Source organism: Labeo rohita, chromosome 11 (assembly GCF_022985175.1).
Source record: "Labeo rohita strain BAU-BD-2019 chromosome 11, IGBB_LRoh.1.0, whole genome shotgun sequence".
NCBI classification, from domain to species: Eukaryota; Metazoa; Chordata; class Actinopteri; order Cypriniformes; family Cyprinidae; genus Labeo; species Labeo rohita.
In genome coordinates this window covers 15,205,649-15,227,305 of record NC_066879.1, presented here as the reverse complement: position 1 = coordinate 15,227,305, position 21,657 = coordinate 15,205,649, and the positions used below count along the sequence as shown (strand labels likewise).

At 34.5% G+C, this 21,657-nt stretch overlaps 1 protein-coding gene across 6 annotated transcripts in view; it reads left to right on the top strand.

The window, feature by feature from the left end:
• kcnab2a (potassium voltage-gated channel subfamily A regulatory beta subunit 2a) overlaps window positions 1–21,657 on the top strand; it is a 99,270-nt gene that overhangs the window by 53,916 nt on the left and 23,697 nt on the right. For 5 of the 6 annotated variants that reach the window (XM_051123164.1, XM_051123166.1, XM_051123163.1 and 2 more), the window contains 3 exons: window positions 18,440–18,483; window positions 18,792–18,829; window positions 20,257–20,336. In XM_051123164.1, the coding sequence (XP_050979121.1) occupies window positions 18,440–18,483; window positions 18,792–18,829; window positions 20,257–20,336 (162 nt within the window). Of the gene's footprint in view, window positions 1–4,521; window positions 5,411–18,439; window positions 18,484–18,791; window positions 18,830–20,256; window positions 20,337–21,657 lie in introns of those variants that run through there. The other variant, XM_051123162.1, reaches the window with a different exon arrangement.

Below are 21,657 nucleotides of genomic sequence, written 5' to 3'. Positions count from 1 at the left end.
GCTTTCGCCGATCCCCCTCTATCACGTTTTACCAAATCATGGCTGATACCGATATCAGCCAGCCCGATTGAATCGATGTGCTTACTGAGGCATGATGGTTATGAATCGTTTGTTACTTGGCAACTAGAACCCACACACACAGGTCAAAATACAAGTACTTAAAGCGAGCCGCTTCCCAGATGGCTCTGCTCATCTGCGGAGGGTTGTGTGACAGTGGTGTGGGTTTCACCGTGATACTGTACTTGCAGATACACAATGTGAGTAAAGCAGGCCTTTGGACTTGTTTGGCTTGATATGCAACATGACGCATTGTGTCACAGCTCCTGACGCTCTGAAGCATGCCGGATCCCGGCGTCGGCTTTCACACGCGTGTATCCCAAATAGAAGCCTTTTTTTTTTTTTTTTTTTTTTAAATCATCAAGCTCTAGTTTGAGTTTTGTGCATTTTGTCGTCACTAGTTTGGTGACCCTGCTGTTTGATCGTAAGTGGAGCTGACATAGACAAAGCCTCTCGCTCCACTTGACGAGTTCTGCATCGTCCAGGGTTGCGTACGGGTGACGGAATTGGCGGCTGAGTTTGAACTAGTGTGGCATTTGAGCCTCCCACTGCCCACTCGCCCCAACCCTTCACCATTTAACTGGAGACAAAAAAAGCTGTGGATAGAGAACTTGATTTAAGACACCTCCAGTATAGATGTTTGCGTTAAACCCTTTTTCCCTTTTGATTTCAGTCGAGAGCTTAGAATGATTGTAGTGGGCAAAGATGGACATTTCGTTGGTCCACTGATGGAGACGTACCAGTCCATCACTTGCACATCTGCGTTCTTAATTATCTTTCAGATGGACTAAGGAGAAGTGGCAGGGTCTGTAATTAAAATTTGGCCAAACAGGAAGTTCCTCACCATGTTGGGCAGTATCTTTATCTTATAAACTTCAAGTTCTGTGGAACACAATATTTAGAGGAAAGAGAACCAAGCAATGTTGAAATCCCATTGATCAGCAGTGACACATTTCTTAAAATAGAAAGTAAGTTGTACAGTTTAGTACATGAGAGTGAGTAAATCATAAAAGGATTTTTTAGTTTTGGGTGACCTGTCCCTTTAAATCAGACATACACTACCTGTCAAAAGTTTTTGGACAGTGAGATTTTATGTAATTTATTCCTGTGATTTCAAAGCTGAATTTTTAGCATCATTACTCCAATCACATGATCCTTCAGAAATCATTCTGATATTCTGATTTGCTGCTCAAAAAACATTTATTATTGTATATTATTCATTTATTATTAAAAAAATATTTCTTGAACAGCAAATCAGCATATTAGAATTATTTCTGAAGGATCATGTGATACTGAAGACTGGAGTAATAATGCTGAAAATTCAGCTTTGATCACAGGAATAAATTACATTTTTAAAATATATTCAAATTGAAAGCAGTTATTTGAAATAGTAAAAATATTTCACAATATTACAGCTTTTGCTGTATTTTAGATCAAATAAATGCAGGCTTGGTGAGCAGAAGAGACTTCTTTAAAAAAAAATTGTAAGATTAAGATTTAAAAATTGCAAAAATTAAGATTTACGCAATTTAATTAATAGTACAATTCCATCAGATTTCATTGAATAATCCTTTCTTATTTTAATTTAATAATTGATTTAGGATTGTTCAGTTATTGTTCAGTTCAATTTGATTAAATTTTACTATTAATTAAATTGCATAAATCTTTAAAAATGGCTTACAGTTTTTTTTTCAAGCATATGGAAGATTCCTTAACCGTTAGATAAACTTACAATAACGTCTTTTTAAAGGCATAGTGCACCCAACAATAAAAATGATCATTATTTATTCTGAAATACAAAGATATTATTATTATTATTATTATTTATTATTATTATTATTATTATTATTATTATTATTATCCTTTCAATGAAGGTCAGTAATGTCTTATGTTTTTAGACCCCATTGACTCATTGAATGAGCAAAAACATTCCTTTTCAAAAAACATTCGTTTAGAATGTCTTGTGTTCTTCAGGATTGGAACAACATTGGGGTAAGTAAATGATAGCAGATTTTTCATTTTGGGGGAACAATCCCTCCATATGGTGATGCACAATTCTTGGCATTAGGCCATTACAATGTAAATATGAGGCTGTTTTTGTGACATACGATTTCTTTCAAAAGCCTCGAGTCTGACATCTCATATATGATGCTGAGGAAAAAAAAAGTCATGGTTGTCATGCATATGCGATGTAAACAAATTGATACATTTCTTAAAATAAACAACAATGCAAAGTACAATTTCATGGTCAGTAAGAACTATATATGGCTTGGGATTTTTCTAACTGACTGTTGGCAGAAAGTTAGCAGGCCTTAGTCAGATATACTTCATTATTTTATTTCTGTAAAAAGTGTGCATCATCAGCATGCTCTGTATCTAGTCCTGTGCCCACTCCCAATTACCACTAAATTTCCTTGGTCTGCCAATATTATTTTCCAGCATCCCCGTGTCGTTCCTGTCCGCATTGATTTCCATAACACGGCTAATTGGTTGCTGCTGTGTACTTCCTGTCTTTACCACACCACATACTCTGACATAATTGGTCAACTGAGCCACATTTTTGAAAGTTTCATGATGTGTGAAATCTTCAGCACATATTAAGGGGTTAAGAGAACTGTCATGAATCGAAGGTAATAGTTTGGCTAACATATTCCCTCGTGTGCATCTAACAGCTGACAGGAAAGCAGGCAGGTGAACGCTAACGATTTAGTGGTTGAATTGTAATGTGCTTCAGCCTCCTCTGGCTTTGATACACATTCAGACAGATCAAGTTGCATAATGAATATTTTACACATGCCTGCACTGCATGCATGTATGAAAGATCCTGCCGTGCACTGGGCGAAATTGGTTTTTGCCTGCACCAGCACTATGCTCTTTTATTCTCTTGATAATAGTCAACAGCTTGAAGTCAGAGTGAACACCTAATAATGCACTAGCCGATATGATGGCATCAGCTGCAAGCTGAACAAATAAACCTCCTGTTCTTGCTCTCAATGGTTTCAATCTATAGTTTCAATTTATAGAGCTTTACTGACACAGCAAGAAGGGTACATACAGTATGCAACATAGTGCAACAGTGAACACTCACTTTAAGAGATTTGGTTCTGCACATATTTTTGCAGTTCATTTTGTTTATAGACATTCAAATAGAAACCTTTAAGCTTTGAACCAAACCATCCATGTCAAAGATGATTCACAATCAAAGTACTTCAAACTCAGCAAAAGACAAAGGTACAACACTGTGTATTCAGCATATTTGATCCAAGGAAAAAAGACAGTACGGTATGAAAGAACTGACTAAAAGCAAGTTATTATAAGGATAAAATACAATATATTGGGAGTTTATTGCAAAATATATGCAGTCTGAGTTACTTGAACATATTATTTGCAATGTTTTATGGGTGTGACTGCATTGTTGCTCGGATTGTAGTTTTATTGTCTTCTCTGATTGATGAATCTCTTGTCAGTGTTGTGGTTATTGTAAGCTTTGTTGACTGACTTTTAATTTTTTTTTTTTTTGTTCAGTGACTTACAGAAAAATGTGTCATTATATAAGAGTGGATCTTGTAGTGCATTCTTGAGAGATTTTTTTGTTTTGTTTTGTTTTTTTAAAGCAATATTTAGCAAGTGACCCTGGACCACAAAACCATTCTAAAGTAGCACAGGTATATTTGTAGCAATAGCCAAAAATACATTGTATGGGTCAAAATTGTCTATTTTTCTATTATGCCAAAAATCATTAGGATATTAAGTAAAGATCATGTTCCATGAAGATTTTTTTGTAAATTTCCTACCATAAATATATAAAAAAATATTTTTTGATTAGTAATATGCATGGCTAAGATCTTTGATTGTGACATCAATATTTAGCTTGTACGAAAAAGCTTTTATTTTGCTTATATATATATATATATATATATATATATATATATATATATATATATATATATATATATATAATATTTTATAAATGCTGTTTAAGATCATTTTAAGCGAATAATCCAGAAAACAAACAAATACATAAAATATGAATCAGCAGAAGTATTTTTAACACTGATAATAAATAATAAATGTTTCCTGAGCATCAAATCAGCATATTAGAATGATTTCCCAAGGATCATGTGTCACTGAAGACTGGGGTAAGGATGCTGAAAATTCAGCTTTGCATCACGGAATAAAATAAATTTTAAAACATATCAAAATACAAAACAGCTGTTTGAAATTGTAAAAATATTTCACAATATTGCTATTTTTACTATATTTTTGCTCAAATAAATGCAGCCATGGTGAGCAGAAGAAACGTCTTACAAAAACATAAAATGCAAATAATGAAGAGAAATATCATTGCATAGCAAACCCTCCCACACTCCCTCTCTCTTTCTCCATCACATTCTGTGTTTCTGTACTCTTTCGGCCGTTTGCTCCTCCCACCCTCTCATACTCGTTCACTCACGCTCTGCCTCTTTGTGTCTTGCGCTCTGAATGCACTTGTAAGTTTAATCTCCACTGAGGAGGAGGAGCACCAGTGCATGTGAGGTATCTCAGGAGCTGACAGATACAGTGCTCACAGAAGAAGACATGAGAAGACATCTTATCCATTGCATCAGTTTGTTACTTCATGTTTGAAGTCTGTTTCGTGTGCTGGCACTCCCAAGTGATCTGAAGCACTGAGCTGAGATTGCAAAGAAACCAGCTAGTGTGTTTGGATACGCAGCGTCTTTGATCAGAGTTTGAAATGAGGATCTGAATGCAAAGAAAAACCACTGAACCTCAAATAGGAAATTAAGAGCTTTCTATGTCATTTGTTGTTATGTGAGATGGAAGCTGTGCAGGTGGTCTTAAGCAACGGGTTATTTGATAAGCGAGCTGTGAACTTCACGTGTCGGTCGGGGAAGCAGTGAAATGAGATTCTCGGGCATCGCTGAATCTTTATAAGCTCTTTGCCAGTCTAGCTGAGCGAGTCGAGCTTCGGCTGGATCAGCCTTTCTGATATTCTCCGGCTGAACTGAGCAGGAGTCCAGTAGGACTAAGGAACTTTCAAGTTTGCTCTCCTTAGGATCTGAATCGTCTCTTTGTTTCTTGGAGACACTTCATACTCTTGCATTTAATTTTCTCTGTGATAACCGTGCATCCTCTGAGACAGGATGCAGGTGTCATTTGTTTGCACGGACCACCGGTCCATGAGTCGTAGCACGGATGACAGGCTCAATCGACAAAACGCTAACAGTCCGAGCACCGGTACCCGAAGCAAGTTTAAAGCCGTAGCCATGGTGGCCAGGAGCCTTGGGCAGCTCTCCGTCCAGAGCGTCCCTTCTTCAAGTGACCAGAGCATGAGAACTGGCATGAAGTATAGGTAGGAAAACATATATTTTAAAAGAAGAGTTTCTGTAAAGCCTGTAGCATAATATCCAGCAATGTGAAATATTTTGCTTGCAGTAAATGTGTGCGATTATGCATAATGGTACTTACTGTTTGTATGCAATAAAAGCAAAAATAGTAGCATTTACATAATTTTGACCTTTTTTGTTTCGGGTTACCAAAATGGGGGTTTACATAGCAATGCCATATACAGTTGAAGTCAAAAGTTTACATACACCTCGCAGAATCTGCAAAATCTTAATTATTTTCCTAAAATAAGAGGGATCACACAGAATGCATGTAAACCCTTCAGGTTTCAGGGTTTTTTTTTTTTCCAGCTTTTGTTAGTTTCAATAACGTAATCAGCTTTTACTGGTGCATAAATATATATATATTTCTTCTTTTTCAACAAAGTGCTTTGATTGCATATAATGAAATCAGCCCTGCCAATTTGACTATTACTCTTCATCATTCTCCAAATTGCAGCTTTAGCTGTTGAAGAATAATGACTGCTCTTTTTCTCAATCATTTTAACCCAATTGAGCCTCTGGCAAACTAGATTCATATTCTTGCATTGCTTTTATCAGCTTTTCCAGAGCTTTTTGTTTAGATTTACTGCGGTTATGCACAACTCCTCACATATTTGTCTCAGAATCACTCTCTTAGGTGTAATATATAATCAGATTATATAATTTCATTATGTAATTTGATGCAATTTCTTAAAATTTCCATTAAGAGTTGATTCTTCTACGTTTCATGAGATGCAAAGCAAATTGAAATAAAATGTAATATTTTCTGCATTCATTAACAACAAACCTGCAAGTATTTGTTAATTTACATAATGAGTGCTAGAAACACTGCCAGATTGCTTTCAGCTGTCATGTTCATTTGCAAAAAAAAAAAAAAAAATCCTAATAACAGCTCTTAATGGAGGCGTGTGATCTTTCCTTCCTATTTGAAATCAGGATTGCAAAATGATTTTGTTGTCAGAGGCTCCAATTTGCGTCAAGCTTAATATTCGCTTCTGTAAAGCGAAAGAGTTATCTAGACCTTGTTAATTTCATTTATTCATTTATGCATTCATTATGAGTTACTTCATGCAATGTCATTTTCTTGAAGCTTCATCTTCCTATTTTAAAGAAATCCTCATTATGTTGGAATATATTAAAAGCATAGTAGGTTTTTGCTCAGCTCTTTCTTTCCCTATAACTTTATTTTATTTTTTTGTTTTACATTTAGATTTTTTATTTAAAGAAGAGGTTGCCATAAACTATTCTTCAAAAGTGTCTGTTTATATTTGACAGAAGAAAAATAGCATATATTTAAAAGTTCCAAAAGCAATTTGTCAAAAGAATCAGCAGTATTTATAATAAATTGTGCCAGGTTTATTAGACATCAGGAAATGCAGAGATAATGGCATAAGAGTAAGTAAATATGCCATAAATAAAATTTTTAGGTGCACTATGCCTTTAAGTGAGAACTTCTCTTGTGGACCTTCTTTTCTATTGTTCTAAATTCTTTGAGGCAAGCAGTATTTGATATCAGCACCTTCTGTTGTCTTGGGATTGAGGTTGTAGAGTGATCCCCCCCATGCCAATAGTCAAAGATCCTTCCGGCTCTTAGAAGCCCCCCGTATTGACTGCAAGGTCAGCATCTGATCTTCTGCCAGAGGATGCAAGTCTGTGCCTGTGATCGCTTTGAGCTGATCTTCTCTAATGATGCTTAAAGCGACTCTTTCGAGCCTTGCTGGATGCTGCTGTGAATGTCTGCTTTTTATACATATGGAGAGTACATGTATATGTGATGAAAGACTGTGGGCAGTGTCTTAGAGTTTCTTTGAGGGTTTGTTTGTGTGTGTTTGAGAACTGTGCTCAGATACCCAGAGGAAGAAACAGCCCGGGACGCACTGCTCTCTTGTCAGGCTGAGTTTCAATGATGTGCCATATTAAGTCCCTAGAGCTGTTGGTAGCAGAAGTGGGACATTGCACTCAAGGTTCAAGAATCTTCAGCACAGGAAGTTACATCACTGATTACTTTTAATGCGATATAATGAACGTGCTATGAAGAGAGAACAAGCTTCTGGCTACTACACTTTTACAAATAAAAGTAAAGGTTTGGAATCAATGGTTTGATGAAGAGCTTTTAACGTCTATGGAATGTTTCCATGCACGAAATGTTCCTAGTGTTCTATTTTGATTAAATATTACAAAGACCAACTTTTAACCATCTAACCATCAAAACAAAGATTCACATATAATGTACTCACCCCTTTGTCATCCAAGATGTTCATGTCTTTCTTTCTTTATTTAGTCGTAAAGAAATTGTTTTTTGAGGAAAACATTTCAGGATTTTTCTCCATATAATAGACTGGTATGGTGCCCCGATTTGGAACTTCCTAAAGGCAGTTTAAATGCGGCTTCAAACGATCCCAAATGCGGTTGTAAACAATCCCAGCCGAGGAAGAAGGGTCTTATCTAGTGAAACGATCGGTTATTTTCATTTTAAAAATACAATTTAAATTGTATTTCTCTCCCTGAACTCTGTGTATTCTGGCAAAGACAGTTAGGGTATGCCGAAAAACTCCAATCGTATTTTCTTCAAACTTCAAACTTCAAAAATCATTTCAAAATCATCCTACATCGCTGCAGAAGTTCCAACCCAGTCTTTGCAAAATGAACAAGTAAAGAAGATCAAACACCCTTAACAAAAAAGGTAAAACAGAACAATTTAGAAGTTGAGGGAGAACATGAGATGGGAGTTTTTTGATATAGCCTAACTGTCATGAACCGGAACAAAAACAGTCCAGGCAGAGTAAGACAAGACAAGCTTTTGGCATTAAAAAGTATATAAGTTGTATTATTTTTATTAAAATAACCGATTACTACACTAGATAAGACCCTTCTTTCTCGGCTGGGATCGCTGTAACCGCATTTGTGATCGTTCGAAGCTGCATTTAAACTGCATTTTGGAAGCTCAAAATCGGGGCACCGTATCAGTCCATTATATGCTAAAATGTTTTCCTCAAAAAACATAATTTCTTTACGACTGAAGAAAGAAGTGCATTACATTATTTGTAAATTGTTGTTCTGGAAGTAGAGTTCTCTTTTAAGAGCTGCGAGGTGAAAACTTTTTGAATTTGAAGATCAGGATAAGATCTTCTGTAATGCATTACTAAATGGAAAAAAATATATTTAGGCAAAATGAGAAAAATGTACACATTCTGTACTTTATGTGTACTTCATTATGTTCAAAAGTTTTCACACCCCGGCTCTTAATGCATTGTTTTTTTTTTTCTATCTGAAGCATCAGTGTGCATTTGAACCTTCTGTAACAGTTGCATATGAGTCCCACAGTTGTCCTCAGTGTGAAAAGATGGACCTTAAAATCATACAGTCTAAACACAAAAATGCTGAAAAACCAAATAATTTGTGGGACCTGAAGGATTTTTCTGAAGAACAGCAGACAGTTTAACTGTTCAGGACAAACAAGGGACTCATGAACAACTATCACTAAACAAAAAAACAGGTGTCGATCATTTATGTAACAACACTGTATTAAGAATCAAGTGTATGTAAACTTTCGAATAGGGCCATTTTTATAAATTCCACTATTATTTTTTCTTGTGGACTATATGTAAACATCTTTTATGTGAAATATGTTATTGAGGTCAGTACTAAATAAAAATAACATGCATTTTGTATGATCCTCCTTATTTTGGTAAAATGGTTAACATTTTGCAGATTCTACAAGGTGTAAGTAAACTTTTGACTTCAGTTGTATATGGCATTGCTGTGAAAACCCCCTTTTGGAACTTTTAGTTTTAAAGGTAAAGAACTGCAGGTGAAGGATGCTCATGCCACATTTTCCCATTCCTGGCAAAATAAATGTGTGTTTCAATATGATTAGCTTTTACTCTGTACTCTCCAAGGGATAAAAGTCCTTCCAGTCCTGTTTTCCGGGATTCACTCTGGCAGACCGGCACCTTTGTCTCACCTAGTGTAATTTTCTGTAGTCAGTTCCAATCACAATCTCATTCTGCTCAGATGAATCGAAGCAGACAGGGCCATTGTAAAGAGAGAGGACTGGAGGGGGGCTTTCAATTAACCAGCATCTTTCCCAGTCCAGCTCGTGCAGTATTACTCTGCTCAGACAAAGACATTGTACCGGTGGGTGTAGAATTGGGAATACTGCCATATCATAGATTGAAGTCGTTTGACACCGCTGCCTTATCTTATCCTCGCTCTCTCCGTGGAGATGCTTCAGCTTCGCTGTGCGGACAGATTAAATGGCTCTGGTCAGGATTCAATTAATGATTTGAGTAAAACAGGCTTATGATTTTGTGGAGGAGATCCTATTAAGCTAGGGGGGCTGCAAACCTCTTTATTTATATCTGTCCTTTGTTCTGCAATACAAATCTGTTTAGATGCAAAATGAAATGCAGCCTTGCTGACATCATCTGAAAAAGAGGTGAAGCAAGGTATACTTTGATTAAGAATTGCAAAACAAATATAGTTTATAGTTGGAATAACATGTACAGATGAATCATGTTTTTGAAAAGACCAGACCAGAAGGTTCTGTGACCATTAGCTTTATTAAAATTGATTTCAGCTGACTGGCTGCAGGTTGATTTCAAAGATTCCTGTGATTAAAATGGAAGGTTTTTGGTATCTGTTTCCAAGAACATGGATTTTAATATAAAAGGTTTCCCTGGAAACATTCTCAAGTGTTTATAAAATGACTTGCGCATCTGACATTCACCAAATGCACTTAAATAGCATCTGCGCAACATAATTGGAAGTTCTGAACTCAGAGTGTTGAGAGATATAAGACGGCGCAGCGAGTGTTAAAGTGTTAAGGCGTTAAAGAGTAGGCGTGTTGAGATTTTATTGCACTTCTGGATCTCACTATAACTGATACTACCTTCAGTTCAGACTCACTCCCACATGAAATAATGCCTGATGAATGTTTGTGAGAAACAAACAGCAGCCTTTCCTTCCACACAATACCACTATAAACGCTTCGTCTCACATGTGCATTTCTATTTAAGGCTTGTGGAGAGAGTATGTGTAATCCTTCACTCCGATAAAGGTTTTTTTTTTTTTTTTTTCCAGCTTCTGAACTGAAGATGGATGGCTGTATGTTCGGCTCTCTGTGCGGCGCTGATAGCTTTTAATTAAGGCTTGCATGTTTGCGCTTTAAGAACGTGTAGATTCTCACTGCCTGTTTTAATCGCGGTCTAGGAATAGATTTATTAATTCCAGCTGGGCTTTACCATAAATAAACGCTTTTATTCATCTCCATGCTAACAGCTTGTGCTGTTTTGATGGGGTGGACTGCATCTGTTTGCCTAGAAATGGTTTTAAACCTTTAGTTGTTTACTTTTTGTAAAGCAGTACTCCCATTCAGAGAGAAAAATCTGAAGAGAGGAAATATCCATTCATTCAATTCTAATGTACATTTAAGTCAAATTGGCTCTATTTACTTTTTTAATGCATGCTTTTGATATTATTGAGCAAAATTCATTAGCACACATGATTCTGAAGGAAACTGTTTGCTTTCATAATCTTTCATCAAAATCATCAAAATGTATTAACTTGCTCTGCCTCTGAAATGATTTTCATTTTAGCTGATGTCACCAAGGGTGCTCAAGTTTCAGCTGGAGGGTTTCAGCAGTGTTGCAGACAGATACTAATCAATACTTCATAATACAGAAGTAAAATGGGCTGCAAATAGTTTCACATTGGCTTTAGATTACCTGTCTTGGGCATTTTGCAGGTGGTAAGCGAGTGAGATTAACTCTTAGAAAATAAAACGTACAGTATGGGATCATAATTATACTGAAAGTCAAAAGTTTTTGAACAGTAAGATTTTCTTTTCTGCTCACCAAGCCTGCATTTATTTGATCCAAAGTACTTTTACCAAACCTTTGACTTATAGTGTATGTTAGTATGATTTTTTTTTTAAATAAAGAAATACTTTTATGCATTAAAATGGTCAAAAATGGCAGTAAAAGCATTTATAATGTTGCTGTTAATTTGAAAATTCTATTCACGAAAATAACACGTTCTATAACACGAAAATGATCATGTGACATGGAAGACTGGAGTAATGATGCTGAAAATTCAGCTTTACATCACAGGAATAAATTACTTTTTAAAATATATTCTCATAGAAAACATATTTGAAATTGTAGTAATATTTTGCAATATTACTGTTTGTTTTTAAATGAATGCATTAAAAAAAAATTAAACTGAAACTTTGAACATTTTGAACTTTTGAATGTTTTGTTTTTTTAATTGTCAGTCTTTTTTTAATTATTTTTCAAAATAATTTTTAATAAAATGCACATCCAGTCTATTTATACTGAAGAGGATGGGATTGTGTAGGACTTTGTGAAGGACAGGCGTTTCAGTTCTGCAGGTCTCCGGAGCTTTCTGTGAAATTGTGCACGTGCAGCTTCTGTGTGGGCCGCTTCATAACCCTGGTAATGGTAACGTGAACTCTTATTCACAATGTGTGTGTGTGGAGGTTGTGGAAAAAAGGGGTGGTGTTGGTGGAGAAGAGGGAAAGATGTGGGATTCGAGATGGAACTTTTTTCTGACTAGAGCCGAAGCCATTCTCAGGTAGAGCTACTGCTTTTAGAACAGGGTGTAGGAGGCTTGCTCACAGTCTGAATTGCTCTTACATAAACACAAATTTCAGAGAACAAATCTGCACAAGGCAGCCATCAGAGTATTGTGTGCGTATGAAAGAACAATGTGGATAAAATTCAACACATTCCCCACTGTAAATTGTAACTCATGGTCAAATGTAACTCATGGTTCTATGACCTTTTTGCTTTTTTCTGCCATTAATTACTTATAACAGCAAGGCTTGTGCACTAGTTTAGTGATGCTCTCATTTCCTTTGAGGGCCAGTTGGCTACTGGTTGGTTCATGTGAAATGCATTTGCCTTTAAGGGAGCGTTCGCCCCCAAAAATGAACATTTTATCATCATTTATTCACCCTTAGGCGTCATAAAAGTTGTGCACTATATTTCAAGTCTGATATTGATGTCATTTTAAATTAAGTTTCAAACTTGACACATCAAGACATTTTGCACTAGTCTTCACGTCAGTCGAAACCAATTGCATTTGATATCATTTATGTGTAACTTGTATTTCAAGAGTGTCTGCCATTATAGGCATCATAAAAGTTGGCAATGTGATTTATTTTGAAGCCATGCAATATCTTGAACAGACTGATATTGGATTTGATGTCATTTACATGCATTTCTAAAGCATTTAGAAAGACGTGAGGTGTGAGAATTGGCATTTTTTTTGCTTCAACTAATCCTTCAATACTGACAAATGTGTTTTGACAAATCATGTTCTACTCTTAAAGCGCGCTGTCCTGATCTTTTGAGTTCAGAAACTCACCGAGGCAGGTGGAGACCAACAGAGACCAAAGTCATCTGAACTCTGAAAAGTTCTCTCTCTGCTTCGTAAACAAACCTGACCGCCCCGTGTTCTCTGCATATCGTTAACCCGGCTAAAAGACGCAGGTGACATTTATCGACCTCTGGCTTGATCTCCGGTGACTCCTGGCAAACCCAATCTCCAGCGCTGCACCTGGGTCCAGTTGTGACTGGGCTGTTGTCCATCATGCAGTATTCAGCTCCAGCCTGTGAAATATTCAAGACAACACAACACTGACAACAAGAAACAGGAACACGGTAGCGCAATCAAGTTTACCGGCCCTGAAAACACCAGATTGTCTTTCGATTTGCTCGTACCTTCAGTCCAGCACTGCCTTAACTTATTATTTGAGCTTCCTTGACACAGATACACAGCTTCAGTCATACGTTTATCAGTGTAGACAGCAGTAGAGTTCCGGTTTAATCTGTAGTAATCATGTTAGGGATACTCCTTTTGATGTCACAAACATCAAACCATGAAAGGAGCCCTCTCTTGATCTCCATATCTCAGATCTTATTCACTGTACATATTATCAGCAAGGGCGCAACCAATGAATGAATCATAAACAGCCTTGGAATTCATCTGTGCATATTGTTTGTTTCCTACTGGGTGGTAATTGCTGCGTATAATGAGAATAACAAGGCTCATTTTTGGCAGCTCCAGATGAATTAAGAAGACTTTGGCACGTGCCTGTCTTCAACTCAATCACACCAACCAGTCTAATGCTTTATTGAATAGCTTTCATGCAAAAACACATTGATTTTTTTTTTTGAGTGTGTGGGATGAAACTTCTCATCAGGATGTGAATTATACGGAGTTTGCACAATCTTAAAAAGTGCATATTTGCATATCCAAGTCCGTTTTAATTTAGCAGCATTTTGAAACCACAAAAGTTAGATGACAAGTTAGTTAAAATGCATATTTTCACCAAATAGATGCTCTCGTATTTCAATCATGTTGGCCTAAGGAGGTAACCATAGCAACATACGCTGCTCGAGCCATTTCCATTAAGATCAGTATTGAACGGTACAGTACTGACAAAACGTAAGCACTGTTATTATGCATCACTTTGATGCATGTTTACATATCATAAGTGTATCATTCAATTTTTCAAATGAAGGTTTTAAGTGCAATTTCACCACAAGTCAATCCTTGTGACAGTTCTAATATGCATACAAGTAAATAGACATGGAAAGCTGTGGAGTGAGAAGAGCAGGGTTGCCACGTTTTCACAACAAAACCAACCAAAATGCCACACAAAACTAGCCCAATTACGTTTCAGGGAAATGTATTGTCACGGAACTAGAATTCGAAGTGCTTATGCTTATTCTTTCTTTTGTGAGGTTATAACTTTATTTATCGTGCTCTTTCAATGATACAGCTAAATTACATACTGCATGTAAGCGAAATATTGGAAATGGCATAATAGGGCCACTTTCAGAGTAAAATGCACATGGAACATTATGTTTCCATTCAGTGCTGTTTACATTTGCTTTGCATTTGTAGTAATTTTTGGGACTATTATTTATTGATCCAATGTTTTTATGACGCATTACATCCTGTGATTCCTTGTTGATTTTAAGTTAAAGGGATGGTTCACCCCAAAATGAAAATTCTGTCATTAATTACTGCAGTGTTCACACTTTTGAGGGAATTTAGACAAATAATTGCATGTTGCATCTGTCATGGGAAAATAGTGCATTGCACTCCCAGTCAAACGTTTTTGAACAGTAAGATTTCTGCTCACCAAGTCTGCATTTATTTGATCCAAAGTACAGCAAAAACAGTAAAATTTTGAAATATTTTTACCATTTAAAATAACTGTTTTCTGTTTGATATATTTTAATTTGTAATGATTTGAAATGATTCTGATTTGCCGCTCAAAAAACATTATTATTATTATTATTATTATTATTATTATTATTATTATTATTATTATTATTATTATGTTGAAAACAGCTGATTTAAATTTTTTCAGGTTTATTTGACGGATAGAACGTTCAGAAGAACAGCATTTATCTGAAATAGAAATTTTTCTAAATAAAATAAATTATACTGACTTCAAGCTTTTGAATAATATAATGAAAAATGTTACAAAAGCTTTTTATTTCAGATAAATACTGATCTTTGGATCTTTCTATCCATCAAAGAATCCTAATGTACTCTACTGTTTTAAATATTGATAATGATGATAAATAATAAAGCAAATCAGCATATTAAAATGGTTTCTGAAGGATCGTGTGACACTGAAGACTGAAGTAATGATACTGAAAATTCAGCTTTGATCACAGGAATAAATTACATTTTACAATACATTCAAATAGAAAATGGATATTTTAAATGGTAAAAAAAAAATTCAAAATTTTACTGTTTTTGCTGTTCTTTGAATCAAAAAAGTGCAGGCTTCGTGAGCAGAAGAGACGACTTTTAAAGAAACATGAAAATCATACTGTTCAATGTTTTAGTGCTTAATTAAACTTAAGAGATGATGTTTTTTCTTCCTGTCCCAGATTAACATGCAACTATTTGTCTGAATTCCCTCAAAAGTGTGAACACTGCAGCTTTGTGATGCTATAAAGTCATTGATCGGAGCATCTCAACTCCACACAGCAACACTGACTCACCCAGGTTTGGGGGCAGCAGATGAGAGTCATTTTTGTTGCAGTACTGTCTGATGACTGTAGCTGCTTCATGTTTAAGATAGTTTTGCTGACTGCGCTATACTGCGGCAGAAAGCTTGTCTTTGCAAATAATGTACATGAGGTATTTACGCTGAATGAATTGAACCATGATGCATCTGTCCAACATAGAACAGTCTAATTAAAAGTCTAATTAAAAAAGTTACTAACGTTTTTGACACTGACCTGACCATTGTTGATTAACCACATGCTCTTTATTTTCCAGCTCCATGTTAATTGCAAAACTAGATTTGAGCAGATACCCATTCCTTTTCCCCTAGTGAATCACGCCTTTCAGATATTTGCTTATTAACTCCAAGATTCCCTTGTGTCTACAGGAACCAGTGCAGTGCTCCAATTGGTTATTTACCAAAATTTCTGCGTTTAATCTTTTGAACTTTTGTGCCTGGAAAAATCACCAGCCGTATTAATATTCCCAGCAAATGCTGCTATGAATAGGATGTGTCCGGTCTGCAGGTTACTTTTTGGATCCAATGCGGTGTGTGGCTGTGACCCGCTGCGGTCTGTCTTTCATTGCATTCTGCCACCGGACACCCACATGTTTCTAATCCAACATAGACACCCCCACTCAAACACACACAAAAACCCCACACACGCGTATAGAAACACGCACATGCATGCCTTGTACTCCTACACGCACAGACAGCTTGTTATATCATCCCTAATCCCAGTTACACACTTCTTTATTCATGTACATGCTCGTGTACAGACACCACAAACTAGGACTGAGTGATGCCATATTTTTATTTTATTTTATTTTATTGTTTTTTTTATTTTTTTATTTTTGTATTTTGACACCATTTGTCCACCACAGTCTAGCTTTGAGTGATGCCATATTTTATTTATTTATTTAATTATTTATTTATGACTGTTTTTTTTTTTCTTTTTTTTTTCTTTTATTTATGACTCGTTTTTGAGTGATGCCTTATTTTATTTTATTTTATTTTATTTTATTTTATTTTATTTTATTTTATTTTATTTTATTTTATTTTTCCCACCACAATCTAGTGTTGATTGATTATTTTACCTATTTACTTACTTTATTTTTTTTATTATTATTTTTTTTTTTATGACACCATTTTTTTCCTCCACAGTCCTTTTATTTTTATTTTTTTTTATTTTACAACTTTTTTTCTTCACCACAATCTAGGGCTGAGTGATGCTTTTATTTTATTTTATTTTATCTTTTTTTTTCCTTCACCGCAATCTAGGGCTGCGTGATGCCTTTTATTTTATTTTACCAGAATTATTGAAATGGGAGTGGAATTTTGCTGGAATTAAGAAAGAATTTTGAATTTTTTCAAATATTCAATATATCCCCCATTTCGAATACACACATACACACAAACAGAGAAAAGTTCATGGTGTTCTTATTTTGTTTTGGGTTTTTTTCTGTGACATCTTATAGCATCTTACCATCTTTTTGGCCTTGTGCACAGCACTGTTCTTTTTGGTACCAGTTTTCTTGGCAGGAAAATAAGAAATTAAAGTAAAACTAAAATAATATGAAGACTTCTAAAAAGTAAACAAAACAAAGTTGGGTCCAAATTCTTGGGTCCTGACCTTTGGCTGTGAGAGATACAGCTCTTCTGTCCTTTGAGATGATCTGTACTCGCTTTCAGAAGATGCTGCAGAGGTTGAAAACCTCTGTCTGTGTCTCATGTGGCTCTGTGACTCTAGACTGGTGAGCCCTTCTTTGGCCAGTTCTCTTCATTATAGCTGCGGTCTCTATAAGCTCCATAGTCTTCCTCACTCCCAGAATCCCCTGGGGTCAGCAATCTGCCCTCAGGCACTGCTAAGTCTCATTTTCCCCATGATACACCAATCAGCAAGATGGCTTACAAACTCTATAAGCTCCCCTGGCAGCCCCAGTGGCATCTACAGGTCTCAGGCTCAGGTCATTGTAGAATCTCAATGCTTCTCAGTGCTTTGAAGACAGTAGGTCTGTTCCTAAACCTAGTAAGCTGCCATGCTGTCTACAGCCTACATGGGCAGCATCTCACTAACAATTGATTACATTAGAGTTTGAGGTTAGCGTGTTGTTAAAGTAATGATGTGATTACAAATACTGGATAAAATATTGCACTAGATTAGAAAACTATTTTCATTATTGGTTATTTTATTTCATTTTTTTTTATGTATTGATGGTTAATTAATTTATTAGTTATTTTATAATTAAATAAAAATATAGTTTTAAAAATTAAAAAATGTTTATGTATGTTTTATATTTTTTAATAATTAATAAAATACTTTTAGATAATTATTTTTTATAATTAACATAGTTTTTTATAATTAATAAATAAAAGAAAATTATTTTAAATTTATTAGGTATATTTTATAATTAATAAAAATATAAAATAAAAAATATTTGTATACGTTTTATATATTTTATAATTAATATAGATATGTTTTTTATAATTAATAAATAAAATAATATTGTAAATATGTAAAATATATAATTTCAAAATTATTTTGCTAATTCTTTTTTTATAATTTTATGTAAATATTTTTATGTATTTTTATATTTTTTTTAATTTGAGTAATTTATTTTTTGTCACCATGCTTATCGCAGTGTATTCTCATATTGGCTTCTCCATGAAACCTACATGCAGTGCTTGCTTAGATTTTGTCTAAAAGAAGATTCCTTATAAGACGCCTTGGGAACGAACCTTTGTGCCTTAAAATGATAGGCAGTTCACTAGTTGTTGGAACAGAGCTTTTGTGTTCAGAAAGTTAGGTTTGCACTTTCAAAGCTGACTTAGCTGATTTAGAACTGCAGTGGCTTTACGCTGACTTTTAGAGAGAACAAAGTGATAAAGAAAGTAGAGTAAATCCTATTAATCATTGTCTTTATTTCCTTTTTTCCAGAAACCTGGGGAAGTCGGGCCTGAGAGTCTCATGTCTTGGATTAGGTAGGTTTACGGCCTCGTCATCAGGGCCTTTTGTGGAATAGATAAGAGAACCTGCAACCAACAATACAGCTTTTGTATTCTTTTTTTGCTGCAAGACGATTTTTTTTTCAAACTAAACTGGCAGCAGAAATCTGCCCCGTCCAGCCAGTGTTGTTCTGCTGTCTTGAGCTGGGCATTAAAGATTATCCATGTTATCTGCAGCTTCATCTTAAGGCTTTGCTCTTTAGTGTCATTGGTGGATCACTGATAATCATTTAAAGCTTGTTTATCTTGTGAAAAGCAGTGACTGATTCTAGATCTCTTTGCAGGAACATGGGTGACGTTTGGAGGACAGATCACAGATGAGGTACAATGAGTATAAACACTGACTGGTCCTGATGAAAGCTGTATATTCTCTGGCATACACTCAGCCTCATGTCTTTCCAACTGTAGACAATATTGGTTTTATTTCTTCCTTGTTACACAATGTTGTTTATATTTTCTGAAATTGAAAAGTATCATTAAGCGCTGTATTCCAAATCTTCTGAAGTCAGATTGAAATATAACTTTCAGTGAAAATCAGACCTCATTTACACTAGTAAACATTCAAACAGGACGCATCATGACAGTTTGATGCCAGAGATGGCAAATGTAATTGATCTCATGACTGCAGTGCAACACATCTGAATGATTTTAAATTAAACATCACAGAAGAAAAACATAATACTGATTTAGAACATCATGATGGTTGGTAAATGATGAAAACATTTTATTGTGTGTGAATTAACCCTTAAACAGTATAGATATGTGCTATCGTATAGTAGATAATGGTCTTAAATGTACTTTGTATTTTTTTTAAAGACTGTTAAAACCCTTAAATTACTCTTATACCCTAAAATTAATATCTAAATACAACACAGTTTTTTTGTTTTAAATTTACTTTTCAAATATTTATTAATTTAATTTAATTTAATATTTTAGTTTAGTTTAATTTAATTTAAGACTGATAAAATTCACACATACCTTAAATTACTCTTGAATAAATATTTAATTACAAGTAAATGTTTAATTAAATATCCTTTTTTTTATTTAAGACTGTCAAAATCCTTACATATCTTAAATGACCTCTATACCCTTAAATAAATATCTAAATTCAACACAATTTTTAGTCCTAAATGTACACATGCAATTATTAATGCTATTATTATTTTTAATTTAATTTATTTTTTAAAGATTGATTAAACTTTTACGTATCTTAAATTACACTTATACACTTAAATAAATATAACACATTTTTGTCTTAAATTTACTTTTCCAATATATTTTTTTTTTTAAGACTGATGTAACCAATACATATCTTAAATTACCATTATATCCTTAAATAAATTTCTAAATACAACACAAACATTTTAAAAAAGTAAAAAGAACAAAAAAAAATAATAATTGTACAGAAGAATAAATATAATTACATAGCATTCTTCCATGACAGTTTATTCATTTTTAAAAATTCATCCACTTTAATGTACTGAATTTTAAACCATGCTGTTTTAAGGAAGTGTAAAAAGCTTTATATTTTGCTTTGAAATGAACCATTTATATACTGCATTCAAAGATGTAATTCTTGTTTGCTGAAACAGTAGTTTTTCATTCCTGGTGTACACTTTAAATGTACCTGAACACATTAAAGATGACTTATAGAGTAGCACAGTGCAGAACACAGCTTTTAATAATTGAATAGACTGCAACACCTTGAATGCTGGATCCCCTCCTCTCTCCCTTCCATCCCTCTGACAGATTGCAGAGCAGCTGATGACTCTGGCGTACGAGAACGGGATCAATCTGTTCGACACGGCAGAGGTCTACGCTGCAGGAAAGTGAGTGCGCCAAAATGAACACGCAGCCCATCCCGTCAAATTACCATGTGCTGAAATATGTGCTGTTTATCTGGAGAATTAGTTCAGTAATGTAATATTTAAAGTTTACGTAACATTTGCAGCCGCTTTTTAAGATTTAAGTCGTGTTTGCTTATATTTTGGGGTTATTTTTTTAACAAAGTTCTAGAAAATGTCAGGTCTAGTTGTCAGATTTACAAGTTCTCTTTTTAAGCATAAACTTTCCTCAAGTTCTTTAAAACTAGGGGTCATTTCAAAAGGTGAATGAACATTTGTGTGGCAGCTGACCCAGGGCATTGCTGAAAACGGCATTCCTCGTTTGTGTCCTGCGTGGGAGTTTGTGTTGATCTTGTCATAAAGACTCAGCACAAACCCACTAATGTTGTTCTTGGGATCAGGGAGGGACTTTAAACTGTCATGTGCATTTATTTATATGGCGGATATATCAGTATTTCTGCTAGTTGGATCTTGAGACCATATCATCTCTTGCTGTTTTAGACAAGCGAGATTCATCAGCTGTGAGCAAGATGAAGCGCAGTAATCAGTAGGATTATCCTGCTTTGACAATGAACACGATTACACAGCCTAAACCAATACCACAGGCGACACAGAATTATTAATATTCAACTTTTAGAAAATAATATTAAAATGAAACAGATTTTAAAGAGATGTTACCCAAAAATGTGATTGTAAAATGCCTAAATCTTCACTTAATTGTTTTTATTATTTTTATTTTTATTTTTTTTTTGTGAGTGTTTAGACTCAAAAATACTCAAAACTTTCAATCTCAGTCTCATTTTTGGAAGTTAAAATACTTTTTCTTAAAATTGGAGCATAAATATAATTCAAAAGGTATTTAAAAAATAATTCAAAAGTCTTAGATCGTAAGATTTTATTTTAAAATGTTTTCAAAACAATTCTGTATTTACTTGATCCAAAATACAGCAAAAACAATAATATTGTTGTGAAATATTTATGTTTGATCTAAAGCCTATTTTTCTTATCAGTTGCATTTCATTACAGTAATAAATTGTATTTTAAAATATAGTCAGATAGAAAACAATTGTTTTAAATTGTAAAGAAATCTTTCACAGTAATACAAATTACTTTCACTGTATTTTGGATCAAATAAATGCAGCCTTGGTGAGCAGAATGTTTATTTTAAAAACATTCAAAAATCATAATAATATAAATATTTATTTTATATTATTAATGTAATATTATATATAATATATCATATGTTTTTAATTAAAAAAAAAAAAATATATATATATATATATATAAAAAAGAAAAGAAGTCTCAT